Below are 22694 nucleotides of genomic sequence, written 5' to 3'. Positions count from 1 at the left end.
CAATAAAGCGGACGCTTCTGAGGCTGAAGCGGCTGAAGCGTACGCTTTATGTTGTGGGCTGTTTTTTGAAAGGACAACTTTAATAAAATAATAAGTCCAGGTCAAAATTTTAATAAAACAATACTTGAAGGTCAAAATCTTAATAAAATAATAAGTCTGGGTCAATTTTAATAAAATAATACTTGAAGGTCTAAATCTTAATAAAATAATAAGTCTGGGTCAATTTTAATAAAATAATTAGTCCAGTTATTTGAAATCCTCAGACTTTGAGAAATTTTATTACGCACAATCAGCTAGGGTTTTGCAGCAGCTCTTCTTCTCCACTTTCAGGTAATTTCTTTCCTCCTCCTCCTTCTTCCTCTTCTTCCTCTTCTTCTTCTTCTTCTTCTTCTTCTTCTTCTTCTTCTTCTTCTTCTTCTTTCAAGCTCTCTTCTTTGCTATGTTTTTTTCTCCAGGAAAGCTCTGTTTTTTTCTCGAATTCTAGGGTTCTTCTTGGCTTTTCTTCACTAAATGCAAAAGTGCAAAAGTGTTCAAAGGCTTTTTTTCACTAAGGTTGTTAGAGCGCATTCCTACATTGTTCAAAGGTCTTTGTTGCTGAACATGATGAAGAGATTCACAAAACAAAAAACTTGGTGAAACCTGGCAAAACTCGATTTGCTACTGCTTTCTTGACCTTACACCGTATGCATATACAAAAGGCCAATTTGAGATGCTTGTTCATTTCGGATGAATGGAACAGTAGTAAATTTGCAAATGAAGTCATGGGGAAAGAAGTTGCACGCATAATGATGTCTTATACTTTTTGGAATAATGTTGTTCATGCTCTTAAAATTGGTGGGCCGTTGATTAAAGTACTTCGTTTGGTGGATGGAGAACAAAAACCACCCATGGGCTACCTTTTTGAAGCTATGGATAGGGTTAAGGAGTTTATACGAAAATCATTTAGTGACCCACATAAGTATGCAAAGGTCTTTGACATCATTGATAAAAGGTGGTCGGATCAACTTCATCAACCTTTGCATGCCGCTGGGAATTTGTTGAACCCATCAAGCTTTTATGATAATAATGAGATGCGATTACTAAATGCAAAAGTGACGAAGGGATTCTATGAGAGTGTTGCTAAGTTGGTTCCCAATATAGATGAGCAAGATCAAATAGGGGACCAACTAAGTGCTTATACTAATTCTGAAGGGACCTTTGGGTTTCCAATGGCTATAAGACAAAGAAAGAAGAAGTCTCCAGGTTAACAGATTAATCAATCGTTCTTTATAGTTTAACAGTTAACTTCTAACTTTTAAGTTATTTCTTTATACTTACTAATTCTTGAATATATATTCTACTTTAATAGTTGAATGGTGGAGGCTTTATGGTGGAGACACTCCGGAATTACAAAAGTTTGTCATCAAAGTTCTAGGTCTAACTTGTAGCTCTTCCGGATGTGAGAGAAACTGGAGCGTGTTTGAACATGTAAGAACTAAGAAGAATGATTTAGTATATTGAGATAACTAATTATATCTCAACTCCTATTAATTACTTGCCACAACTTATTTGCAAATTCATAGCAAGAAGAGGAATAGACTAACCCTAAAGCGCCTCAATGACCTAGTGTTCATAAAATATAATAGAACATTGAGGCGTCGTTAAAATGCTCGCAATGTAATTGATCCAATTGGTTTGGACAATATTGATGATGCCAATGAATGGCTCACCGGGGCTGAGAATGCTGAAGATGAAGCAATTTTTGAGGGAGATTCTGATTTCACTTTCGGTGTTGTTGCCGAGGCAATGGGGGTAGAGGAGAACCAGTATGGTTTAAGGGGGAATACTTCAAGCCAACATAGGAGGGGAAAAGAAGTAGCTACAAGTCATTCCCTAATTGATGAAGTTGAAGAAGATGATAATGAAATTGAAGAAGATGATGAGCAATATGATGATGATGTGGGAGTACAAGATTTTGACAATCTTGTAGAAGAATAAGAACTAGATGTCGAACTATTAGTAGCTTTGATTTTGTTTGTCCTATGGTCCGGAGGATTTTGTGATATCCACTTTAGTTTTTTATTTAAACTTTTAGTCTATGGATATCTACTTTAGTTTTGAATTTGAACTTTTGCTTATATATATATTCTCTATTTATTTTGCTCTTTTTTAAAAAAAATTGTGCTTCACCTCAATGAAGCAGGCGCTTAGCTTCACGCTTCGCTTAAAGCGTGAAGCGGGACCTTGTCGCTTTTTTCCGCTTCACGCTTTCCTGAACACTGCTGCCAACCATAGAGTGAATATGTGCCTTGGATGGATGTTGGGTTGAAGTGTGAGAAATTTCCAGGGGACTTTGGCATGAAGTGGAATCATAGACACATACATTCTCTTAATTAAGAATTTATCCCTTTACACAGTTGGCATTCTAGCTTGGAAGTCCCCTTGGAGAGTAGGTGATTGCAAAACATACTTGCTAGCCTCTATTGTTTTCCTTACAACCCAGGTAGCATTACTTGGGATGTTGCAACTCTCCACTGCAGATTTCTTGATGTAATAACTATGAACCCATCGTATCCAAAGGCACTTTTTTTTTTCTCAGCAATTGCCCAGAGTTATTTGACTATTGCAGCTTTATTCCAGAAGCAAATACTCATTGCATTTTGCCCCCTGCTGCTTTGGAAGACAAGTTTGAGCCATGACACCAGAGCTTTCTTTGTAATATTAGCAGAACCAAACCACAAGAATGGCCTACAGACTGCCTCCACCAGCTTCATAATCTTCTTAGGCAAAAGAAATATCTGGGCCCTATAGGTTTGAATCCAAAAAAGCAATGATTTGATCAATTGCAACCTTCCAGCATATGACAATAGTTTGGTAGACCAGCATCTCACCCTGTCTGTGATTCTTTCCTCCATATTCATATATTGAGCAATGGATAATTTGTTGGATGATAGAGGTACCCCTAAGTACATGAAGGGGAGAACACCTTCAATGAATCCCAACGTGCTGAGGATCTCTTGCTTCAGTTCTGGTTTAACACTTGCCATATAAATTGAACTCTTGTCCACGTTAGCCTGGTTTAACACCTGCCATATAACGAATAATTCTTTCCACTCTGTAGAACTTTGCAAGTCTTACCGGCACATTCTTATCACACAAAACGCCGAAAGTGGGCCTCCACTTTATCCATCCCGCTGGAATACGATGTGTGCATCATCGTCGATCTCCCCATTGCCTTGGATAACTGACCGCAGGTACTTGAAACTTGCTCCCTTGGGGATGACTTGAGAGCATTTTAATTGTTTCCTTATTCTCATTTCAAAAATGCATAGACGAGGACAGGCACAAAGTAATCAAAATGAGAGTTGTAGAAAAAATCGAGCAAGGAGACAATGTAGAAGAGTTCATCGACGAAGGACAATTATCAATAGCGATTCAAATTCTGAAATAATAAGGAATGATGTTCCGAGTTTAATTCAAAATATCTTTAGGGATGAAAGAGCTTGGATTAGAGAAGGGAAAAGAAAATATAAGTTTAAAGAGATCTAAATGTACATTCATCTATTTAAGATGAAACGAGAAGAATGGACTTCTCATTTTGTATGGGTCTTGGATCCAGAAGCTTTATTTATATTTTTGTGTTCTCTCCCAAATTACTCGTTAGAGGTAATGGCTAGCATTTATCACCATCTTGATCAAAATAAGAACTTGACATGTATAGATGCGCTTAAAGCAAAGTGAGAGCAGAAAAGGGACATAAAAGCTTAAAATTTTTTTTTAAAAAAACTTGGCTTCTAAGGACATGTCATAGACCTCATCATTATCAACCTTCTCTGGTGAACAATCTAACTAATTAAGACTTTGGCTGATAGTGTTGCAAATCCTTATCATCAACGTAATGAGAAAAATGATATGTAAATATAGACAAGTGACCATATTGTGCCATTGTAAACATTTTTTGTTTAAATGTTCTCTTTGTCTCGTCAGTTAAATTTTATGCAATTTAAATCTTATTAATGAAATGGGTTGAGACTTAATTGAAAGTCATTAATATAATACGCATTAAGAAATATTTCCACTTTTGATTAAACATTTGGAGTGTAGATGATGATCGAAACTACTTGACCTTTCGATTTTACACTAAATGTGAAAGTCATTATGGGGATTGATTAGCTTGAGTGTGTATATCACATTCATTCTTAATGAGTAATACTTGCACAATTTTCTCTTGTAAGTATAAAAGACTGTGACTTCAAAAGTATATATAATTGTTAATTTGAATAAGGAAGTGTCACGACCCAACCGGAGGGCCATGACGGGCACAAGGTGCTAACCCATTCGGGCACCTCTTATCGTACTTTCATATTCACATCTAGGTGAACAACATGACTTACTCATAATTTCCATACATCAATAGTACTAATCCCATTGGGCAACAACACATTTATATCATCATCAACAACAATACCCATATCCATACACACAAGCCGACGAGGCTGACAAAAATAATATACAAAATGTGAGCCGACAAGGCTACAAGACATCTAACCATACACAACTGTCTACGAGCCTCTAAGAAGAGTATGTAACATCATATAGGCGGGACAGGACCCCGCCATTCCCATATGTATGTAAGTAAAATAGTCGGATGAAATGGAGCTCTTCTATGTAGTCCTTGAACAAGAAATCTATGGATCAAGCCAGTCTCCCTGTCCACCTGCGGGCATGACGCAACGTCTATAAACAAAAGGACGTCAGTATGAATAATGTACTGAGTATGTAGATCATGATCAATAACATAATAAAGAATAAGAAATAGCATAAGATAGACGAGTCATGGAATGAAAGAGCTAGGTATACCTCTAGCAACGTTCGTCATATTTACTTACCCTCTTTCTAATGGGAAACTTCCATTTCATACATTTAGAAATATCATACCCGACCATACAGGTTCGGTGTCTTGCATACCCAACCATGATAAGGTTCAGTGTTATACATACCTGACCCTACCAAGGCTCAGTGTTATCCGTACCCAACTGCAGTGGTGTGCGCGCGATAAATATCATACCCGGCCATATAAGCTCGGTGTTACATAATAGCCATACATACTTATACATGTATACATAAGAGTCCATAAGTATCGTCAACATCATATCTTCATCGTTTTCGTTTCAACTTTCTTCAGAGGATCAACTATCATATAAAGGAGGTAATAGTATCGTACAAATATTGAGAATCACGTGCTTTAGAAATTTTGGAAATAGAGTCCTTTGGAAGAAATTATGGAACTCATGAGATGGTTTATAGCAAAGAAATCATGCCTTAATGAAAGAAGGGTTAGCCTTACATACCTTTTTGTCATCTTAACTACTTAACGTTCACCGACGAAGCTTGAACAATCTACATTTAGAAGGATTCATACCATAGTTAAGCCTTAATGATACTTTTAAACCCAAACTAGAATAATTCATGATCTAACGAAAATTAGCCAGCATTTCCCCTATTCCATCGACTTCCACTATACTACAATACAACTCCCAAACATCCACAATAACATAATCAAGTAATCATATTACATTAAGCCTTCAGTATTTACTCTCATATTCAACTCGTACTAGCAACTTCATACCAACTTTTGCACATTTTCATACAACACTTCCTCATCACCATTATTACCTCCCATAATGAGATTATATCCATATCATACTAAGAATCACAACTTAAGTTAGCTTACTACTCAAAAACATCATAAAAACTACATTTAGACTTCATTTTCTACTTTCTTCTTCTACCCAAGTTTTGCTACAACCAAGCATTCTTAATAACATGAAATAAGCATGAAAACTAACCTTTTATCTCATAGGAATGAGCTTTGGAGGAGCTATCAACTTATGTGAAAACCCTAGCTTCAATACCCAAGAATTTCTTGTAGCCTACTAACCCTAGCAAGACTTCTAACACATGGGTATCTTAATTCTTGCCTCTTGATTTTTGTTTTCTCTTGGATTAGAGTGGGATATGCTTGGAGAAGGGTTTGGATCTCTCAAGACTTGTGGAAATGTGAGAAAATAAAATAAAAGAACAAGGGCCATCTATTTATACAAAAATAAAAAATCTGCCTGATGGACTTATACGGACCACTTATATGGTCCGTATAAGTGGACCGTATAACACCACCAAGAAAATTTCCCTTTCTGTAAAGGTCATGTTATACGGTATAAAGTTATACGGACCGTATAAGTGGTCGTATAACTCACAGTTATCCGAAACTTTGATTCGTTTGAATTCCAATCCTTGTGGAACCTTCTTAGCACTTATGTAACACTTCATTAACCATACAATAGGCCCTATAGCAGCTCCTCAAGATATTTCTAAATAAACATTGGCTCAATTTTAGCGAAAACCTTTCCCAACACGACTTACATTCCACTTCCTTCAACAAACTTGGGCTCATATATTCATATGACTTCAAAATCTTGTAGTATGCACCTTAAGCTATCTACTACTCTTCTTAATCTCGTACGAACTTCATGTTCATCTTAACCTCACTTTAGCCTACTCACAAGGCAACAAATCCGAAATTTCCGAGATGTGACATTCCCCCCCCCCCCCCCCCCCCCCCCTCTAGGAACATTTATCCTTGAATGTTAAGTTCTTGGGATTCTATAAAAATTTCACCAGGGTTTCCCCTATAATATGGCTCTACCATCCTGCAACAGCAACCCAAAATACATCGCCTCACAGGGCTACAACAACAACATCAATAACTATGGCTACACACGACCAGGAAAGCATCAAGGTAAGCACTACATACCTGAGGATAATGGCGTCTCTGCTTGAGTCTCCTCTGAAGGTAAAAACAAATGCGGGTACCTGAATTTCATGTCTTCTTCTGCTTCCCAAGTCATTTCCTCTCTATTTTTATTTCTCCATAAAACTTTAATTGAAGCTACCTCTTTGGTTCTGAGCTTCCGTACTTGCCTATCTAAAATGGCAATGGGAACTTCTTCATAAGATAATTGTTTGGTAACTTGGACATCATCTATTGGTACAATCCTGGAAGGATCTCCGATGCACTTACGAAGCATCGATACATGGAAAACTGGATGAACTGACTCCAAATCAGGAGGTAGATCTAATTCGTAAGCCACTTGGCCTACCTTGCGTATAATCTCATAAGGTCCAATGTACCGGGGACTAAGCTTGCCCTTTTTGCCAAATCTCATCACGCCCTTCATTGGCGACACCTTCAAGAATACCAAATCTTTCACTTGGAATTTAAGTCCCTTCGACAATTATCTGCATAGGACTTCTGACGACACTGAGTTGGTAATAATCGACCCTGTATATGCTTGACTTTCTTGATGTCTGGCCCTATCAATTTGGTCTCGCCTATTTCGAACCACCCAATCAGAGATCTACACTTGCGCCCATATAAAGCCTCATACGGGGCTATTTGGATGCTAGAATGATAACTGTTGTTGTAAGGAAACTCAATAAGCGGTAAATGATCATCCCAACTACCTCCAAAATCCAATATACATGCCCGTAGCATATCCTCAAGGGTCTGAATAGTGCGTTCAGCTTGTCCATCAGTCTGCGGGTGAAATGTTGTGCTAAGACTCACCTGAGTCCCCAAACCTTCTTGGAAATTTTTCCAGAAATAGGCTGTGAATTGAGTCCCTCTATCGGAGATAATAGATACTGGAACACCGTGAAGTCGCACTATCTCTTTAATATAAAGCTTTGCATAATCTTCTGCTATATATATAGTTCTGATCGATAAGAAATGAGCTGACTTCGTGAGTCTATCCACAATCACCCATACAGAGTCAGTACTTACGTCGGGAACGGGGTAAGACTGTAATGAAGTCCATGTTAATTACTTCCCATTTCCAAGTCGGAATCTCCATGGCTTGCAACAATCCACCTGGCTTTTGGTGCTCAATCTTCACTTGCTGACAGTTAGGACATTGAGCTACAAATCCCGCTATATCTTTCTTCATCCCATTCTACTAATATATATATTTAAGATCATGATACATTTTCGTTGCTCCGAGTGAACAGAATAACGGGAACAATGGGCTTCTCCCAATATTTGGTGGCGTAATCCTGCAACATCACGAACACACAACCTGCCTCAACATCGGAGAACTCCATCTCCAGAAATCTCAAAGGACGACTTTTTCCTGTGAGGAAGTGTATTTCTATAATGAATTAGCCAGGGATATTCGTATTGACGCTCTTTCACTTCAACTACTAGCGACGAGACCCCTGAATTCTGAATGGTAGCTCCCATATTTCCTGAGTCCACTACCTGAACTCCTAGGCTAGCTAACTGCTGGAGCTCATGAGCTAACTTTTCTTTGGCTGAACATTGCATAGACTTCCCATGGACCAACGGCTAAGAGCATCGGTCACAATGTTCGCTTTCCCGAGATGATACAAGATGTTAACATCATAATCTTTCAACAACTCCAACCATCGCCGTTGTCGTAAATTCAATTCCTTCTGCTTGAAAATATACTGGAGGCTCTTATGATCCGTATAAATATCAATATGGACGCCATACAAATAATGTCTCCACATCTTTAATGCATGAATCACCGCATCCATTCAAGATCATGGGTCGGATAATTTTTCTCATGTTTCCGCAACTGTCTTGAAGCATACGCAATGACCTTACCATGTTTGCATTAACACACAGCCTAACCCAACGCCTGAAGCATCACAATAGGTAACATAACCTTTCGATCCCTCTGGAAGTGTCAGTACTGGGGGAGAAGTTAATCTATCCTTTAGCTCTTGGAAACTACGTTCACAAGCATCTGTCCATTAAAATTTAGCTAATTTCTGGGTCAGCTTCGTGAGTGGTGCAGAAATAGAAGAAAAGCCTTCTACAAATCTCCGGTAGTAACCTGCTAAGCCCAGAAAACTACGAACCTCAGTAGGTGTTGTAGGCCTTGGCCAAGTCTTTACGGCCTTAATCTTTTGGGTATCTACCCGAACACCATCGGCTGAAACAACATGCCCCAAAAAGGTCACTGAATTCAACCAAAATTCACACTTAGAAAATTTGGCGAATAACTCTCGAGTTTGGAGAACCTTAAGGACGGTAATATACCAGGATATCATCAATGAACACGATCACAAATAAATCTAGAAAAGTCCTGAACACATTGTTCATTAAATCCATGAATACTGTCGGCGCATTAGTTAGCCCAAATGACATTACCCGGAACTCAAAATGGCCATATCTTGTTCTGAAAGTCGTCTTAGGTATATCCTTCTCCCTAACTCTCACCTGATGATACCCGGATCTCAAATCTATTTTGAAAACCATTTGGCACCCTGCAATTGATCGAATAGGTCGCCAATCCTTGGAAGAGGATATTTTTTCTTGATCATCACTTTATTCAGTTGTCGATAGTCAATGCACATTCGGAAGGAGCCATCTTTCTTTCGCACAAACAACACGGGTGCTCCCTACGGGGAAGAACTAGGCCTAATAAAATCTTTTTCAAGCAAGTCCTTTAATTGCTCATTCAACTCCTTTAACTCCGCAGGAGCCATCCTATAAGGAGGAATGGATATGGGTTTTGTATCCGGTAGCACATCAATAGAAAAATCAATCTCCCGTTCAGGAGGGAGGCATGGAATCTCATCCGGGAATACATCCGGAAACTCATTCACCACGGGGACAGACTGAAGAGTTGGCGTTTCGGCTCCTACATCTTGAACCCGAACTAGATGGTAAATACACCTTTTAGCAATCATTTTTCTTGCCTTGAGATAGGAAATAAACCTACCTCTCGGGGATGTTGTATTTCCTTTCCATTCTAAAACTGGTTCTTCCGAAAACTGGAAGCAAACCATTTTCATTCTACAATCAACATTAGCGTAGCAAGAAGCCAACCAATCCATGCCCATGATAACATCAAAGTCCACCATTTTTAACTCATGTAAATCAACCATAGTACGATGGTCACAAATCACACCCACACAATTTCTATATACTCGACTAGCTATTACCAGTTCACCAACGGGTGTCGATACCTTAAAAGGTTTAATTGACTTCGGTTCGACCCCAAATCGACTCGCAATATACGGAGTAACATATGACAGTGTGGAGCCCTGATCTATCAATGCATATACATCATGAGAAAGTACCGACAATATACCTGTGAGGACATCAGGACAAGACTCAAGATCCTGCTGTCCAGCCAAAGCATAAATACGGTGCTGAGGACCACTAGGGCTGGGAGCTCTCCCTCTACCTCTACCATGGCTGACTGGTATCTGTGAACCTGGCCCCATAGGGCGTATAGATGATGAAGACCCGACTGTCGATCCTGAAGGCTGGACTCTACCCCTACCACCAATCGAGGGGCAATCACGCATGATATGGCTTGGCCGACCGCATGCATAGCAAACCTCTAAACCTAGTCGACACTAGCCCCAATTTAACTTTCCACACTAGGAACATCGTGGCACGGGTGGCTTTGCCTGACCCGAATCGCCTCTGAACTGAGAACCTGAAGCCCTAAAATTCTGACTCGGCCCGGAGTGAGTAGATCTATCAAATCTCTGGCCCGTAAACCGTGAAGGCGCACTAGTCATAGAATAGCCTGACTGCCTAGAAAACTGTTGTCTTTGCCCTCCTCTAAACTCACTCATTGGACTCGAAGATCTAGCCCTCTTGTTATACCTTCTGTCATGCTCACGCTCACTTCTTTGTTGTTGGCTTTCCTCTAAATTATGGGCATGGGCTTGAATGCAAGAAATATCCATATTGTCCTGAAGGGACGCAGTCAAGCACTTATCCATCAAATGTGGCCTAGGCCTTTCACAAATCGGTGCACTCGGTCACCCATATCCGCTACCATGGCCGGAGCATACCTAGCCAAAGAATTGAAGCGGAGACTATACTCTAAGGCACTCATACTTCCTTGCCTAAGATTCAAGAACTTATCGGCTCTAGCCCGCCGAACCTCTGGAGGCAAGTAATGTCGGAGGAAGGCATCCATAAATTCTTGCCATACCGGGGGAGGTGTATTGACTCCCCGTGAAGCCATCCAAACCGTGTACCAATGAACCCCAACATCCCGCAATCTATAGGAAGCTAACTCTACCAATTCAATTTGAAGCATGAATTAACCAAAGTGTCCTCAACATCCCATCAATAAAGTTTTGAGGGTCCTCATCCGGCTTTGACCCGAAGAATTTTGGAGGGTTCAAGCTAATAAAATCACGGGCTCTTGCATTAACAACCCTATCACCTTGACCTATACCTTGCCACTGGGTTGGGTCTGAGCGGCAACCAACTGAGTGAGTAAATGAATGGCCTCTTTCACATCATGGCCTGAAGCATCTGGTGGAGGAGCTGGGGTTGAGGCTCCTTCATGCTCCCCAGAAATAGGCAATAAGTGAGAGGATTGAGATTGAGCTGCATTTTGGGACTCACCCTCCTCTACAATCGTTGGCGGTACTCTTCAGCCCACTTTTCTGCCACTGCCTTGCCCTTTTGGGCTGCCGTAGCTTTTCTCTTTACAGGCATTTCTGAAATACATAATACACGATTAAGAAAAGAGAAATCCTTATATCATGGCTCTATCGCACGATCTTATGAAGAAGGTTATTCATTCCTAAAATGCCCGCAGCCTCCTACTTATAAGCGTGGCGTGCAACACACCCATAAACAAGACTTTACTGGACATGGCTCATAGGCACACCTTAGGACAGAACTGCTCTGATACCACTTTTGTCACGACCCAACCGGAGGGCCATGACGGGCACCCGGTGCTAACCCACCCGGGCACCTCTTATCGTACTTTTATATTCACATCTAGGTGAGCCACATGGCTTACTCATAATTTCCATACATTAATAGTACTAATCTCATTGGGCAACAACACATTTATATCATTATCAACAACAATGCTCATATCCATATAAACAAGCCGACGAGGCTGACAAAAATAATATACAAAATGTGAGCCGACAAGGCTACAAGACATCTAACCATACACAATTGTCTACGAGCCTCTAAGAAGAGTACGTAAGATTATATAGACGGGACAGGACCCCGCTATGCCCATATGTATGTACACAAAAGAGTAATACCAACAGTTGTAGCTCCGGATGAAATGGAGCTCCTCTATGTAGTCCCTGAACAAGAAATCTATGAATCAAGCCAGTCTCCCTGTCCACCTGCGGGCATGTCGTAGCGTCCATAAACAAAAGGATGTCAGTACGAATAATGTACTGAGTATGTAGATCATGATCAATAACATAATAAAGCATAAGATAGAAGAGTCATGGAATTAAAGAGCTACGTATACCTCTAGCAACGTTCGTCATATTTACTTACCCTCTTTCTAACGGGAAACTTCCATTTCATTCGTTCATACATTTAGAAATATCATACTCGACCATACAGGTTCGGTGTCTTGCATACCCGACCATGATAAGGTTCGGTGTTATACATACCTAGCCTTACCAAGGCTCAGTGTTATCCATATCCAACTGCAGTGGTGTGCGCTCGATAAATATCATACCCGGCCATATAAGCTCGGTGTTACATAATAGCCATACATACTTATACACGTATACATAAGAGTCCATAAGTATCGTCAACATCATCATCTTCATCGTTTTCGTTACAACTTTCTTCAGAGGATAAACTATTATATAAAGGAGGTAATAACATCGTACAAATATCGAGAATCATGAGCTTTAGTAATTTTGGAAATAGAGTCCTTTGGAAGACATTATGGAACTCATGAGATGGTATATAGTAAGGGAATCATGCCTTAATAAAAGAAGGGTTAGCCTTACATACCTCTTTGTCTTCTTAACTACTTAACGTTCACTGACGAAGCTTGAACAATCTACATTTAGAAGGATTCATACCATAGTTGAGCCTTAAAGATACTCTTAAACCCAAACTAGAATAATTCATGATCTAACGAAAATTGGGCAGCATTTCCCCTATTCCATCGACTTCCACTATACTACAATACAACTCCCAAACATCCACAATAACATAATCAAGTAATCACATTACATTAAGCCTTCAATATTCACTTTCATATTCAACTCATACTAGCAACTTCATACCAACTTTTGCACATTTTCATACAACGCTTCCTCATCGCCATTATTACCTCCCATAATGAGATTATATCCATATCATACTAAGAATCACAACTTAAGTTAGCTTACTACTCAAAAACATCATAAAAACTACATTTAGACTTCATTTTCTACTTTCTTCTTCTACCCAAGTTTTGCTACAACCAAGCATTCTTAATAACATGAAATAAGCATGAAACCTAACCTTTTATCTCATAGGAATGAGCTTTGGAGCAGCTATCAACCTATGTGAAAACCCTAGCTTCAATACTCAAGAATTTCTTGTAACCTACTAACCCTAGCAAGACTTCTAACACATGGGTATCTTGATTCTTGCCTCTTGATCTTTGTTTTATCTTGGGTTAGAGTGGGATATGCTTGGAGAAGGGTTTGGAGCTCTCAAGACTTGTGGAAATGTGAGAAAATAAAATAAAAGAACAAGAGCCATCTATTTATACAAAAATAAAAAATCTGCCTGATGGACTTATACGGACCACTTATACAGTCCGTATAATATTATACGGTCCGTATAAGTGGACCGTATAACACCACCAAGAAAATTTCCCTTTCTGTAAAGGTAATGTTATACGGACCCCCCTTATACGGACCCCCCTTATACGGACCGTATAAGTGGTCGTATAACTCACAGTTATCCGAAACTTTGATTCGTTTGACTTCCAATCCTTGTGGAACCTTCTTGGCACTTATATGTAACACTTCATTAACCATAAAATAGGCCCTATAGCATCCCCTCAAGATATTTCTAAATAAACATTGTCTCAATTTTAGCGAAAACCTTTCCGAACACGACTTACATTCCACTTCCTTCAACAAACTTAGGCTCATATATTCATATGGCTTCAAAAACTTGTAGGATGCACCTTAAGCTATCTAATACTCTCCTTAATCTCATAAGAACTGCATGTTCATCTTAAGCTCACGTTAGCCTACTCACAAGGCAACAAATCCGAAATTTCCGAGATGTAACAGGATGATCAGTTGAATGACGAAGATTACGATACATGAAGCTGTAAGATATGGTATGTATTGGAAGATCAAGATGCTCTGAAAGATATAAACCATGTGATATATCACCTTGATGAGGGTAATACTGTCTAACATTGGAAAAATCCCAATGCTTATAATGCACGAACAAAAATTTCACTACCCATGAAATAATTGTAATTTTCTTAATTGAACAGATTGGATCTCAATTACAAAAATCTTCTTCAATCACCCATGAAATCATTGTAAGTTATGATGTTTATGACCTTATTCATGAATATGAATATTATCATACTTTTCATGCCACGGGGGTACACTTACAAGAGACATGGTGATACAACTTTGACTCGCCTCAGATAGAGTTTGAAATACAAGAAGCGAAATAATAGCAACATAGAAGGTTGATGCTTGAAATAGTTTCTTGTCTTAAAAGTGTTGGTCATGTTCTCTCTGACGAGCAACATTTTCTTGTATTGATTCAGTCGTTTTCCAATAGTCGAAAACATTTGAAGGTTAACTTAACCCACAACAATAACATCAAAAGTTTTGCTGATATTGCCCATCATGTGGAGCTTGAAGATAAGTGGCTTATAGCCTGTTTGGCCAAGCTTATTTTTCTGTAAAAGTGCTTAATTTTTAATAAGCACTTATTTTAAAAAAGTGAGGTGTTTGGTCAAGCTTTTGGGAGAAAATAAGTGCTTCTGGGGAGTAGTAGAAGCAGAAGCTAAAAAAAATAGCTTTTGCCTAAAAGCACTTTTTTGAAAAGCCCTTTTGAGAAAAATACACTTAGAAACACTTTTTAAAAGCTTGGCCAAATACAAATTGCTTTTTGCCAAAAGTACTTTTTTGAAAAGCACTTTTGGAAAAAAAAAACAATTTTCAAAATAAGCTGATCTTAGAAGTTTGGTCAAATAGGCTATTAGTGTTGTTAAAGTTATACGTAGTGCTTACGTGGCAGAACCATGTGGTAAAAAGCTTTTGGGCTTCAAGGGTAATTAGAAAAAAGTGAAAAAGGCAGAAATGGCAAAAAGACCGGATAGGGATCCTCCAAGAAAAGAAACCTATCGAATTTCAAGAAGGGAAATGACATAAGGAACAAAGACAAAAGCAAGATGAGTGTTATAGTTGTTGTTGTTTTTTTTTTTTTTTTTTTTTTTTTTTTTTTTTTTGAGAAAGAAGTGTTGTAATCGTTAGCGCTTGTTCTTCTTGTATAAGCTTTCTATTCAGTAACAATGTTATGAAAAATACTCTGGAGAATGTTTTCTATGGTTCTAGACACTCTTTGTGTTAAATTGTAATCACTATTATGTGGACCAATGCTTTATGGCATGCCTTTCCCGTAAAAAATAGTGACGTCATCGCATCGCATGCTAGATTGGGTCATACAGGACAAGATCAAATGAACATATTGGTTAAGGTGGGAGACTTGTGTTCCTTCTTTGAAATAGAAATGACAACTTGTAAACTTTGTCTTGCCGGAAAGATTGCCGGTAAAGGAAGGCTAAGAGAGTTTTCTATATCAATTAATTCACTCAGACGTCTGCGGTCCAAAAAATGTTAGTGCTAAATCTGATTCCTTGTAATACTTCATGTTTATTAAAAGTTTCACGCGCTTCAGTTTTGTCTTTTAATTTCTCACAAGTCTAAAGTAGTTGAATGCTTTAGATAATATATGAAAGAAATTGAGAATAAATTAAACACAAGGATAAAGAGCTTAAGAACTGGTAAAGGGCGTTATTATCTGTCAAGTCAATTTGAGAAATTGTGTAATGAGAAAGACATTACCTGACATTTAACTATTCCTTACACACCTCAATGTTGTAGCGGAAAAGAGGAATAGAACATTATTGGACATGACAAGGTCCTCATGGCGCATGCAAATTTATCTATATCTTTTTGGGGAGATGCTTTATTTACTACAACTTGCATATTGAATTTAGTTCCTTCTAAATCAGTTGCTTCCACTCTATATGAGCTATGGATCAGTTGTAAGCAAAACCTAAATGATCTACGACCTTGAGGTTGTGCTCACGTTTGAAAATTTGAGTCCAAAAGGTAAGAAATATATCATTATCACATACTTAAAACACTCCAAAGGGCATGTGTTCATTGGTGAATTGAAGGATGGAAGTATTACTGAACTTGAATCATGAGATGTCACATTTCTAGAAATTATTTTTTTCCTTCAAAAAAGGCGAAATAAAGTAGTCTCTTTATAAAAGTTGAATTCAGATGATCAGACAATGTCTTCAGACATATATTATAATTAAATAGATCAAGGTTCGGTTCCTGGTCCAAGTGGGAGTTTTCAATTCCAAAATCGTTTTGAGAAATCTAAATTTCAATTACGTAAAAGGACCACAAAAGGTATATCTAAACACTCTTATGATATTGAAGATTATGCTTTCTTGGTATCTCCTACAGATTTGGATTAGTCTAATTTTGTGACCAAGGCTTTAGCGAGTCTTGAAAAAGATGAATGGATTAAATCAACAAAAGAGGAGTTAGAGACTTAGAGTCCATGAGAATTAACAAAATTTGGGATCTGGCTAACCTCCCGCATGAGCATAGAGCTATTGCGAACAAATGGTTCTCAAAGTTAAACTCAAAGCGGACGGGTCAGTAGAAATATACAAGACACGATTAGTGACAAAAGGTTTTACTGAAGAAGCTGAAATAGATTACGAGGGAATCTTTTCACCACTTTTGAAGTTTACCTCAATTCTCTTACGTTTGACTATTGTTGCATGTTTGGATCTATAATTGCACCAAATGGGCGTGAAGACCCTTTTTCTCAATAGAGAACCAAACGAGGAAATCAACATGGAACAATTTGTAGATTTCATTGTTAAAGGTCAAGAAAAGAAAGTCTATAAATTAAAAAGATTACTGTTACCATTCTCAAAACAAAACAAAAATTAAAAAAGATTTATTTATGGCATAAAGCAGTCTTCAAGGCAGTGGTATTTTAGATTTCACAAAGAGGTAATCTCATATGATTTCACCACGATCGATGAAGACCATTGCATCTATGTGTAGAAGTTCAATTGAATGCTTGTAATCCTTTCCCTTTATGTGTATGATATTTTATAGTGCGAAAATAATTTGGGGTATCTGAAAATGATCAAATCATAGATATCAAGGTCATTTAACATGAAGGATATGGGTGAGGCATACCATATACTTAGAGTTAAGATCCAAAGAAACCAGTCTAAGAGGTTGGTGAGTCTATGTCAGGAAACATATATAAAGAAATTTTGGAACGCTATTAGATAAATAATTGAAAACCCATGGATACTCCTATAACTAGAGGTGAAACTTTAAGTCTTGAAATGTGTCCAAAGACTGAAAGGAAAAGGAAGACATGTTTAGAGTTTCATATTCAAGTATTGTCAGGAATTTGATATATGTTATAATGTGTACTCATACAGACATTTGTTATGTCGTGGGTCTGGTTAGGAGGTATCAATTCAATCCTGGAAGAGATCGTTGATAAGCAAGAAGAGGATTTTTCGATACTTGTAGGGAACTGCAAATTATTCACTATGCTATAGTGGCTCTGATTTAATTCTTAGAGGTTATAAATATCCTGATTGAGATAGTGAAGAATGATAGAAAATCGGCCTTTTACTATGTTTTATTACTTAATGGTGGTGTTATTTCATGGAAAAGTAAGAAACAAACTTGCACGACCCTTTCAATTATGAAAATAGAATTCATCTAAGTTGCGCGGACCCTTTACTTTCGATGCCGCACCCGTGTCGGATTCTCCAAAAATACTCTGCTTTTGGAGAATCCAACACACACCCGTTGAAATTTTTTAAGAGTCCGAGCAACATAGGAATTCGTAGCTTGTGCATCTGCAGTACACAAGTTGTTTGATTAAAAGGATTCTTTGAGCATTTAGATATTAAAAAGAAATCTCAGGGTCCCATGATTTTATATTGTGATAGTTAGGCGGCTATTGCGTAAACAAAGGATCATAAGTGTCGCAGCAAGACTAAACACATTGAAATGAAGTATGACTTTGTGAGAGACATAGGTGGAGAAATAAATTTATGATACATACCTATGCAAAGTATGATACCTGATCCGTTTACGAAGGCAATATCTAAGGACCTGTTCGAAAAAATTGTTATATTTATGGATTGCGAAGAATTCGACTATATTTATGTATTGTAAAATGACTTGTTCATTAGAATATGCTCATCAATAGTTGGTTCTTGAGTTTAAGTATCTACTCTCTCACACGAGCAATCCCCTCTTACAAGGAACGTGAAAAGATGAGACCTAATACAATCTTGATTAGTACGTGGTTATTGATAATGAAGAATGGTTTTGACAACTAGTCAGACTTGTGAATTGCACCATCATGTTATGATTGATTTTGTGAGCCAGATGTGAGTTTCTCTAAGTAGAAGGATTTGAGGATTATTGAAGTGAGAAGCTCGGGTTAGACATCTGGAGGGGTCTAGACCAGTATTTATACGGTGTTGAATGAGTAAAAGAATGAGAAACACGCGCCAATATAGAGTGAGAACACTGCAGCACGTGTTTCATGCTATGTTGCTCGGACTCTTCAAAAATGTTGACGGGTGCGTGTTGGATACTCCAAAAGTAGTGCATTTTAGGAGTATCTGACGCGAGTGCTGCAATATTTTGGAGAGTCCGAGCAACATAGGTTTCATACCATGTGTAATAAATGACCAATGTGTTAATGGAAGAATTGTTACCTTGCTTCTTTATTTCGTGAGACCCCGAAAAGGGAATACCCTTTGACCTTTGTTGTTTCTTGAAGTTTCAATCCGTGTTGCTACTTTAGCATGTCACTAATAGCCATTAGTGGTTCGGCAATGCAGTGCATGTCTAGAAAAGCAATTGATCTGGAACAAATAGATTCGAGTGGAAAGGGAAGACAGTTAAAATTAGTAATTTAACTTTTATCCACATGCCGACCATTACACTTACAGTGTCAAGTGTAATTGTGGATATAAAGTTAAACATGAACTTGAGTTCGCCTATTTAGGGGATGAGGGATCTGATAGCTAGCTACTCGAGTAGCGAATGATGTCTGGGGCATTGCGAGTAATAAGATCCTCTTGTTAGTAGTGAATCCCTTCCATATGTGATTGCATTTCTATGTAGAGCTCTTGTGCAATCTTAATAGGTTTGGAATCATATAGCTCTTAATGCTCGCAGGTCACACAAAGTACTTGTCTATATAAATTAAAGGGCAGCCCGGTGCACTAAGCTCCCATTATGCACGGGGTCCAGAGAAGGACCGGATGTGTTTGTAAAAATTACGTGTGTCATCGACATGGTATTGATTTTGGTATATAGCCCACCTTGAGCAAAGTTAAAGATGTTGGATTTCTTGTCAGGGTGCCGTTCCATGTGGACTGGTCCAGCCCAATTAGGACAGATATGATTAAGAGGTTAAAAAATCTGCAGAAAAGTTACCGAACACATTTTAACCTCTACGATTATTAATGTGGATAGTGGGAGAGATCAGTTTCTTTGGGAATAACATCTTCTTAAAAAGATAGGAAACACTTTTTCCCTTGATTGATAGAGAATTTCTTTTCTTTAGTGCTTTAACGGTACCATAAATACACAAAAATAGGACATCTAGTTGGGAGATTTAACCTAGTTTCCTCGTGAAACTTAGTTTGGCTTGGAGCAATTTTTCAACATAGCATCTGCAAATTTTTCGTTTTTGTTAACAAGTACACAATCATTGTTCTTGTTACTGTCTAAATCTGACAATACCGACTGAACATTCTAAGATAGTTGTGAAAAGTAGATAATACTATATAATGGCGAAATCAAAAAGTTTAAAGTTCGTCCATCTAAATTATGTATAGAAGCTAAAATCTATTTTAAGAACGTAAATGCTCTAAACTATGTCATATAATTCAAATAATGTAAATTTAACAATTTAATACTTCATAAATTTGAAGTTTGACACCTCAATCATAAATGGATTACTGAATCTATTGTAAGATTTCATTTAACTCATAAATTGATTACTGAAATCTATTACAAGAATATAAATCATAATATCGTTTTTTGTAAGTTAAAGTATATATTTTTCTATCGTTGTATTACTTTACAAAGGAAAACAAAAAGAAAATCCTATCAACCTTAAGTAATTAAAATGAGAAATCTTATACATTTCAATTTTTTACATCCTACTAATTTTAAGTATTTATATCGACTAAACGTTCTAAGATAGTTCGAAATGTATATAATAATAATGGTGAGATCAACAAGTTTGAAGATCGATTCCATCTCAATTATAGATGGAAGTTAATATCTATTTTTAAGAACGTAAACGCATAATATTACGTCATATAATTCAAATAATGTAAATTTAATACTTAATAAATTTGAAGTTTGATGCACTTCAAAAATAACTGGATTACTGAATCTATTGCAAGATTTCATTTCACTACATAAACTGATTACTGCTATCTATTAAAAAAAGTAAATCATAATATCATTTTTTTGTAAATTAAAGTATGTACGTTTTTATTGTCGTATTGGTACTACTTAAAACATTTTACTATTCTAAATTTTTATGAAACATTTTATCTTTAAACTCTAAATAAAAATTCAATAGTTAAGAAGTTAAAATTCTAATAAAATTATGTAATATTTGATAGCAAGTACATCATATATATGTCACACATACACGCACTAAGCACACAAATATTATTTTCGGTTTTCGCCCAAATGCTACCGTTTGGACCCCGTGGATGCATGATTTTGAAGTTCCAATTGTGTTAATAGTTTATCCATGGAATAGACATGCCGATACATGTGACCCTTACATCTCTTTTTTAGTGTGTAACGCCTTGCCTCTATATAAAAGGCTTCTATCGGTTGTTTTTCAACTTCCGTTACTTATCAAGCCCTTTCTGAAGAAAGAACCCTCTAACCTCTCTCTATCTCTCTACATAGTTCCGAAGAAAGAACCCTCTAACCTCTCTCTATACCTCTCTATACATACATATATACAGATAGGATAAGAACCCTCTAATCTCTCTCTATATCTTTCTATACATACATATATACAGATAAGATTGATTGAAAGGTTAATTGAATTGGAGATCTGGTAGAATAGAAAGAATGTCAATTCAGTTCAAATTTAGGAGCTGTTTAAACTTTGATTCTGTTGATATAGATGGTAAGCCGTCTATACCGTTGTGGGAGTTGAGGTTGAAGATCATGCGCCATAAAAAGCTCAGCATTTGTCAGGACTTTGTTCTCATTTTCTCTGATGCCCTTTCTGGGGAAGGTTGTTGAATTGTTCTGATTTTATTCCTTTTGTTTTTGTTTTTGTTTTTTGTTTTTGTTTTTGTTTTAGTCATTGGGCTTCTATATGTATGTGTTTATGAAGTTTATATGAATTCATATCTATATATATCTATGTATAGGTACTGTGTGTGTGATCATACGATTTTTATTTTAATGTTGAAATTAATGTGTGTGAGAGTGACAGGGGGGGGGGGGGGCAGGGGTGTTAGGGGTTAGGTTTGCGTACATCCTACCCTCCCCAAACCCCACTTGTGGGATTACGTTGGGATGATGTTGTTGTTGATCAGAGTAACATATATCTTTGTATTCCTATATATGTTGTTGCGTGTGTGTTTTTTCTATCTTATAATCCACTGGGATTTACACCAAGTCTGAAATTTATCTTAATTTCGAGTGACAATTCTTGTGGTCTTCATTGCAGAGTATAATTACAGATTGCGAGTGGGTCAAGTGTAATTGTCAAGAGAGTTCCTGCTGGAACGATGCCTTCAGCTGCTAAGTGAGTTCTTACTACTTGAAAATGCAAAATCCTTTTGAGAAATTTTACTAATATATTATATGTCTTGTTAGGTATTAGCTCAATTACATTCCTTGTATAACTTAGATTCTTTCATCTTTTGCTGTAAAAGTGTGATTATGAGGCTTTCCATGCAATGACTAATTGGTATGTGTTGTATGAGCTAAGACTAGTTTGTGAACTGTATAAATAAAAACTGATGTTCATTGTTCAATAATGGATGGGCTTCGTTTTGTTAACTTGGTATCTATTGGTAATTATTTAAGTTAGAGCGCTGTGGAATTCAGAGGAAAAGGACATACAATAATGGATGGGCTTCGTTTTGTTAACTTGGCATCTATTGGTAATTATTTAAGTTAGAGCGCTGTGGAATTCAAAGGAAAAGGACATACAACAATGGATGGGCTTCGTTTTGTTAACTTGGTATCTATTGGTAATTATTTAAGTTAGAGCGCTGTGGAATTCAGAGGAAAAGGACATACGATTATACGTAAACCTGATCAGTAAATAGAAGAGCTGGACGGCGTGGTGCACCCAATGGTGTGGCCTAGTGATCAATGAAGTAGGTTGAGAACTATGAGATGTCTGGTTCAAATCCCAGCGGAGGCAAAAATACTAGGTTATTTCTTCCTATTTGTCCAAGTTTTAGTAGACAGAGTCACCTGACACCTGTGCCAGTGGAGGTAGTAGGTATCCCGTTGAATTAATTGTGGTATGCAGAAGTTGGACCGGGCATCAC

General features: G+C 37.5%; 2 protein-coding genes across 3 annotated transcripts in view; both read left to right on the top strand.

The window, feature by feature from the left end:
- Nucleotides 1-491: 491 nt before the first annotated feature.
- Nucleotides 492-2178, top strand: LOC132638410 (uncharacterized). Its single transcript, XM_060355300.1, has 2 exons — nucleotides 492-1242; nucleotides 1349-2178. Exons 1-2 carry the CDS (start codon nucleotides 684-686, stop codon nucleotides 1498-1500), a joined length of 711 nt encoding a protein of 236 aa, XP_060211283.1. The 5' UTR covers nucleotides 492-683; the 3' UTR covers nucleotides 1501-2178.
- Nucleotides 2179-20962: 18784 nt separating this feature from the next.
- The window catches only part of LOC132635972 (uncharacterized), a 19978-nt gene continuing 18246 nt past the window's right edge, over nucleotides 20963-22694 (top strand). The window contains exons 1-2 of one of the 2 annotated variants that reach the window (XM_060352591.1): nucleotides 20963-21418; nucleotides 21860-21937. The gene's annotated coding sequence lies outside the window, so the exon portion shown is untranslated. The remainder of the gene's footprint in view (nucleotides 21419-21859; nucleotides 21938-22694) is intronic. The other variant, XM_060352592.1, reaches the window with a different exon arrangement.

This window comes from Lycium barbarum, chromosome 4 (assembly GCF_019175385.1).
Source record: "Lycium barbarum isolate Lr01 chromosome 4, ASM1917538v2, whole genome shotgun sequence".
Taxonomy (NCBI): Eukaryota; Viridiplantae; Streptophyta; class Magnoliopsida; order Solanales; family Solanaceae; genus Lycium; species Lycium barbarum.
This window is presented reverse-complemented; position numbering and strand designations above follow the sequence as displayed.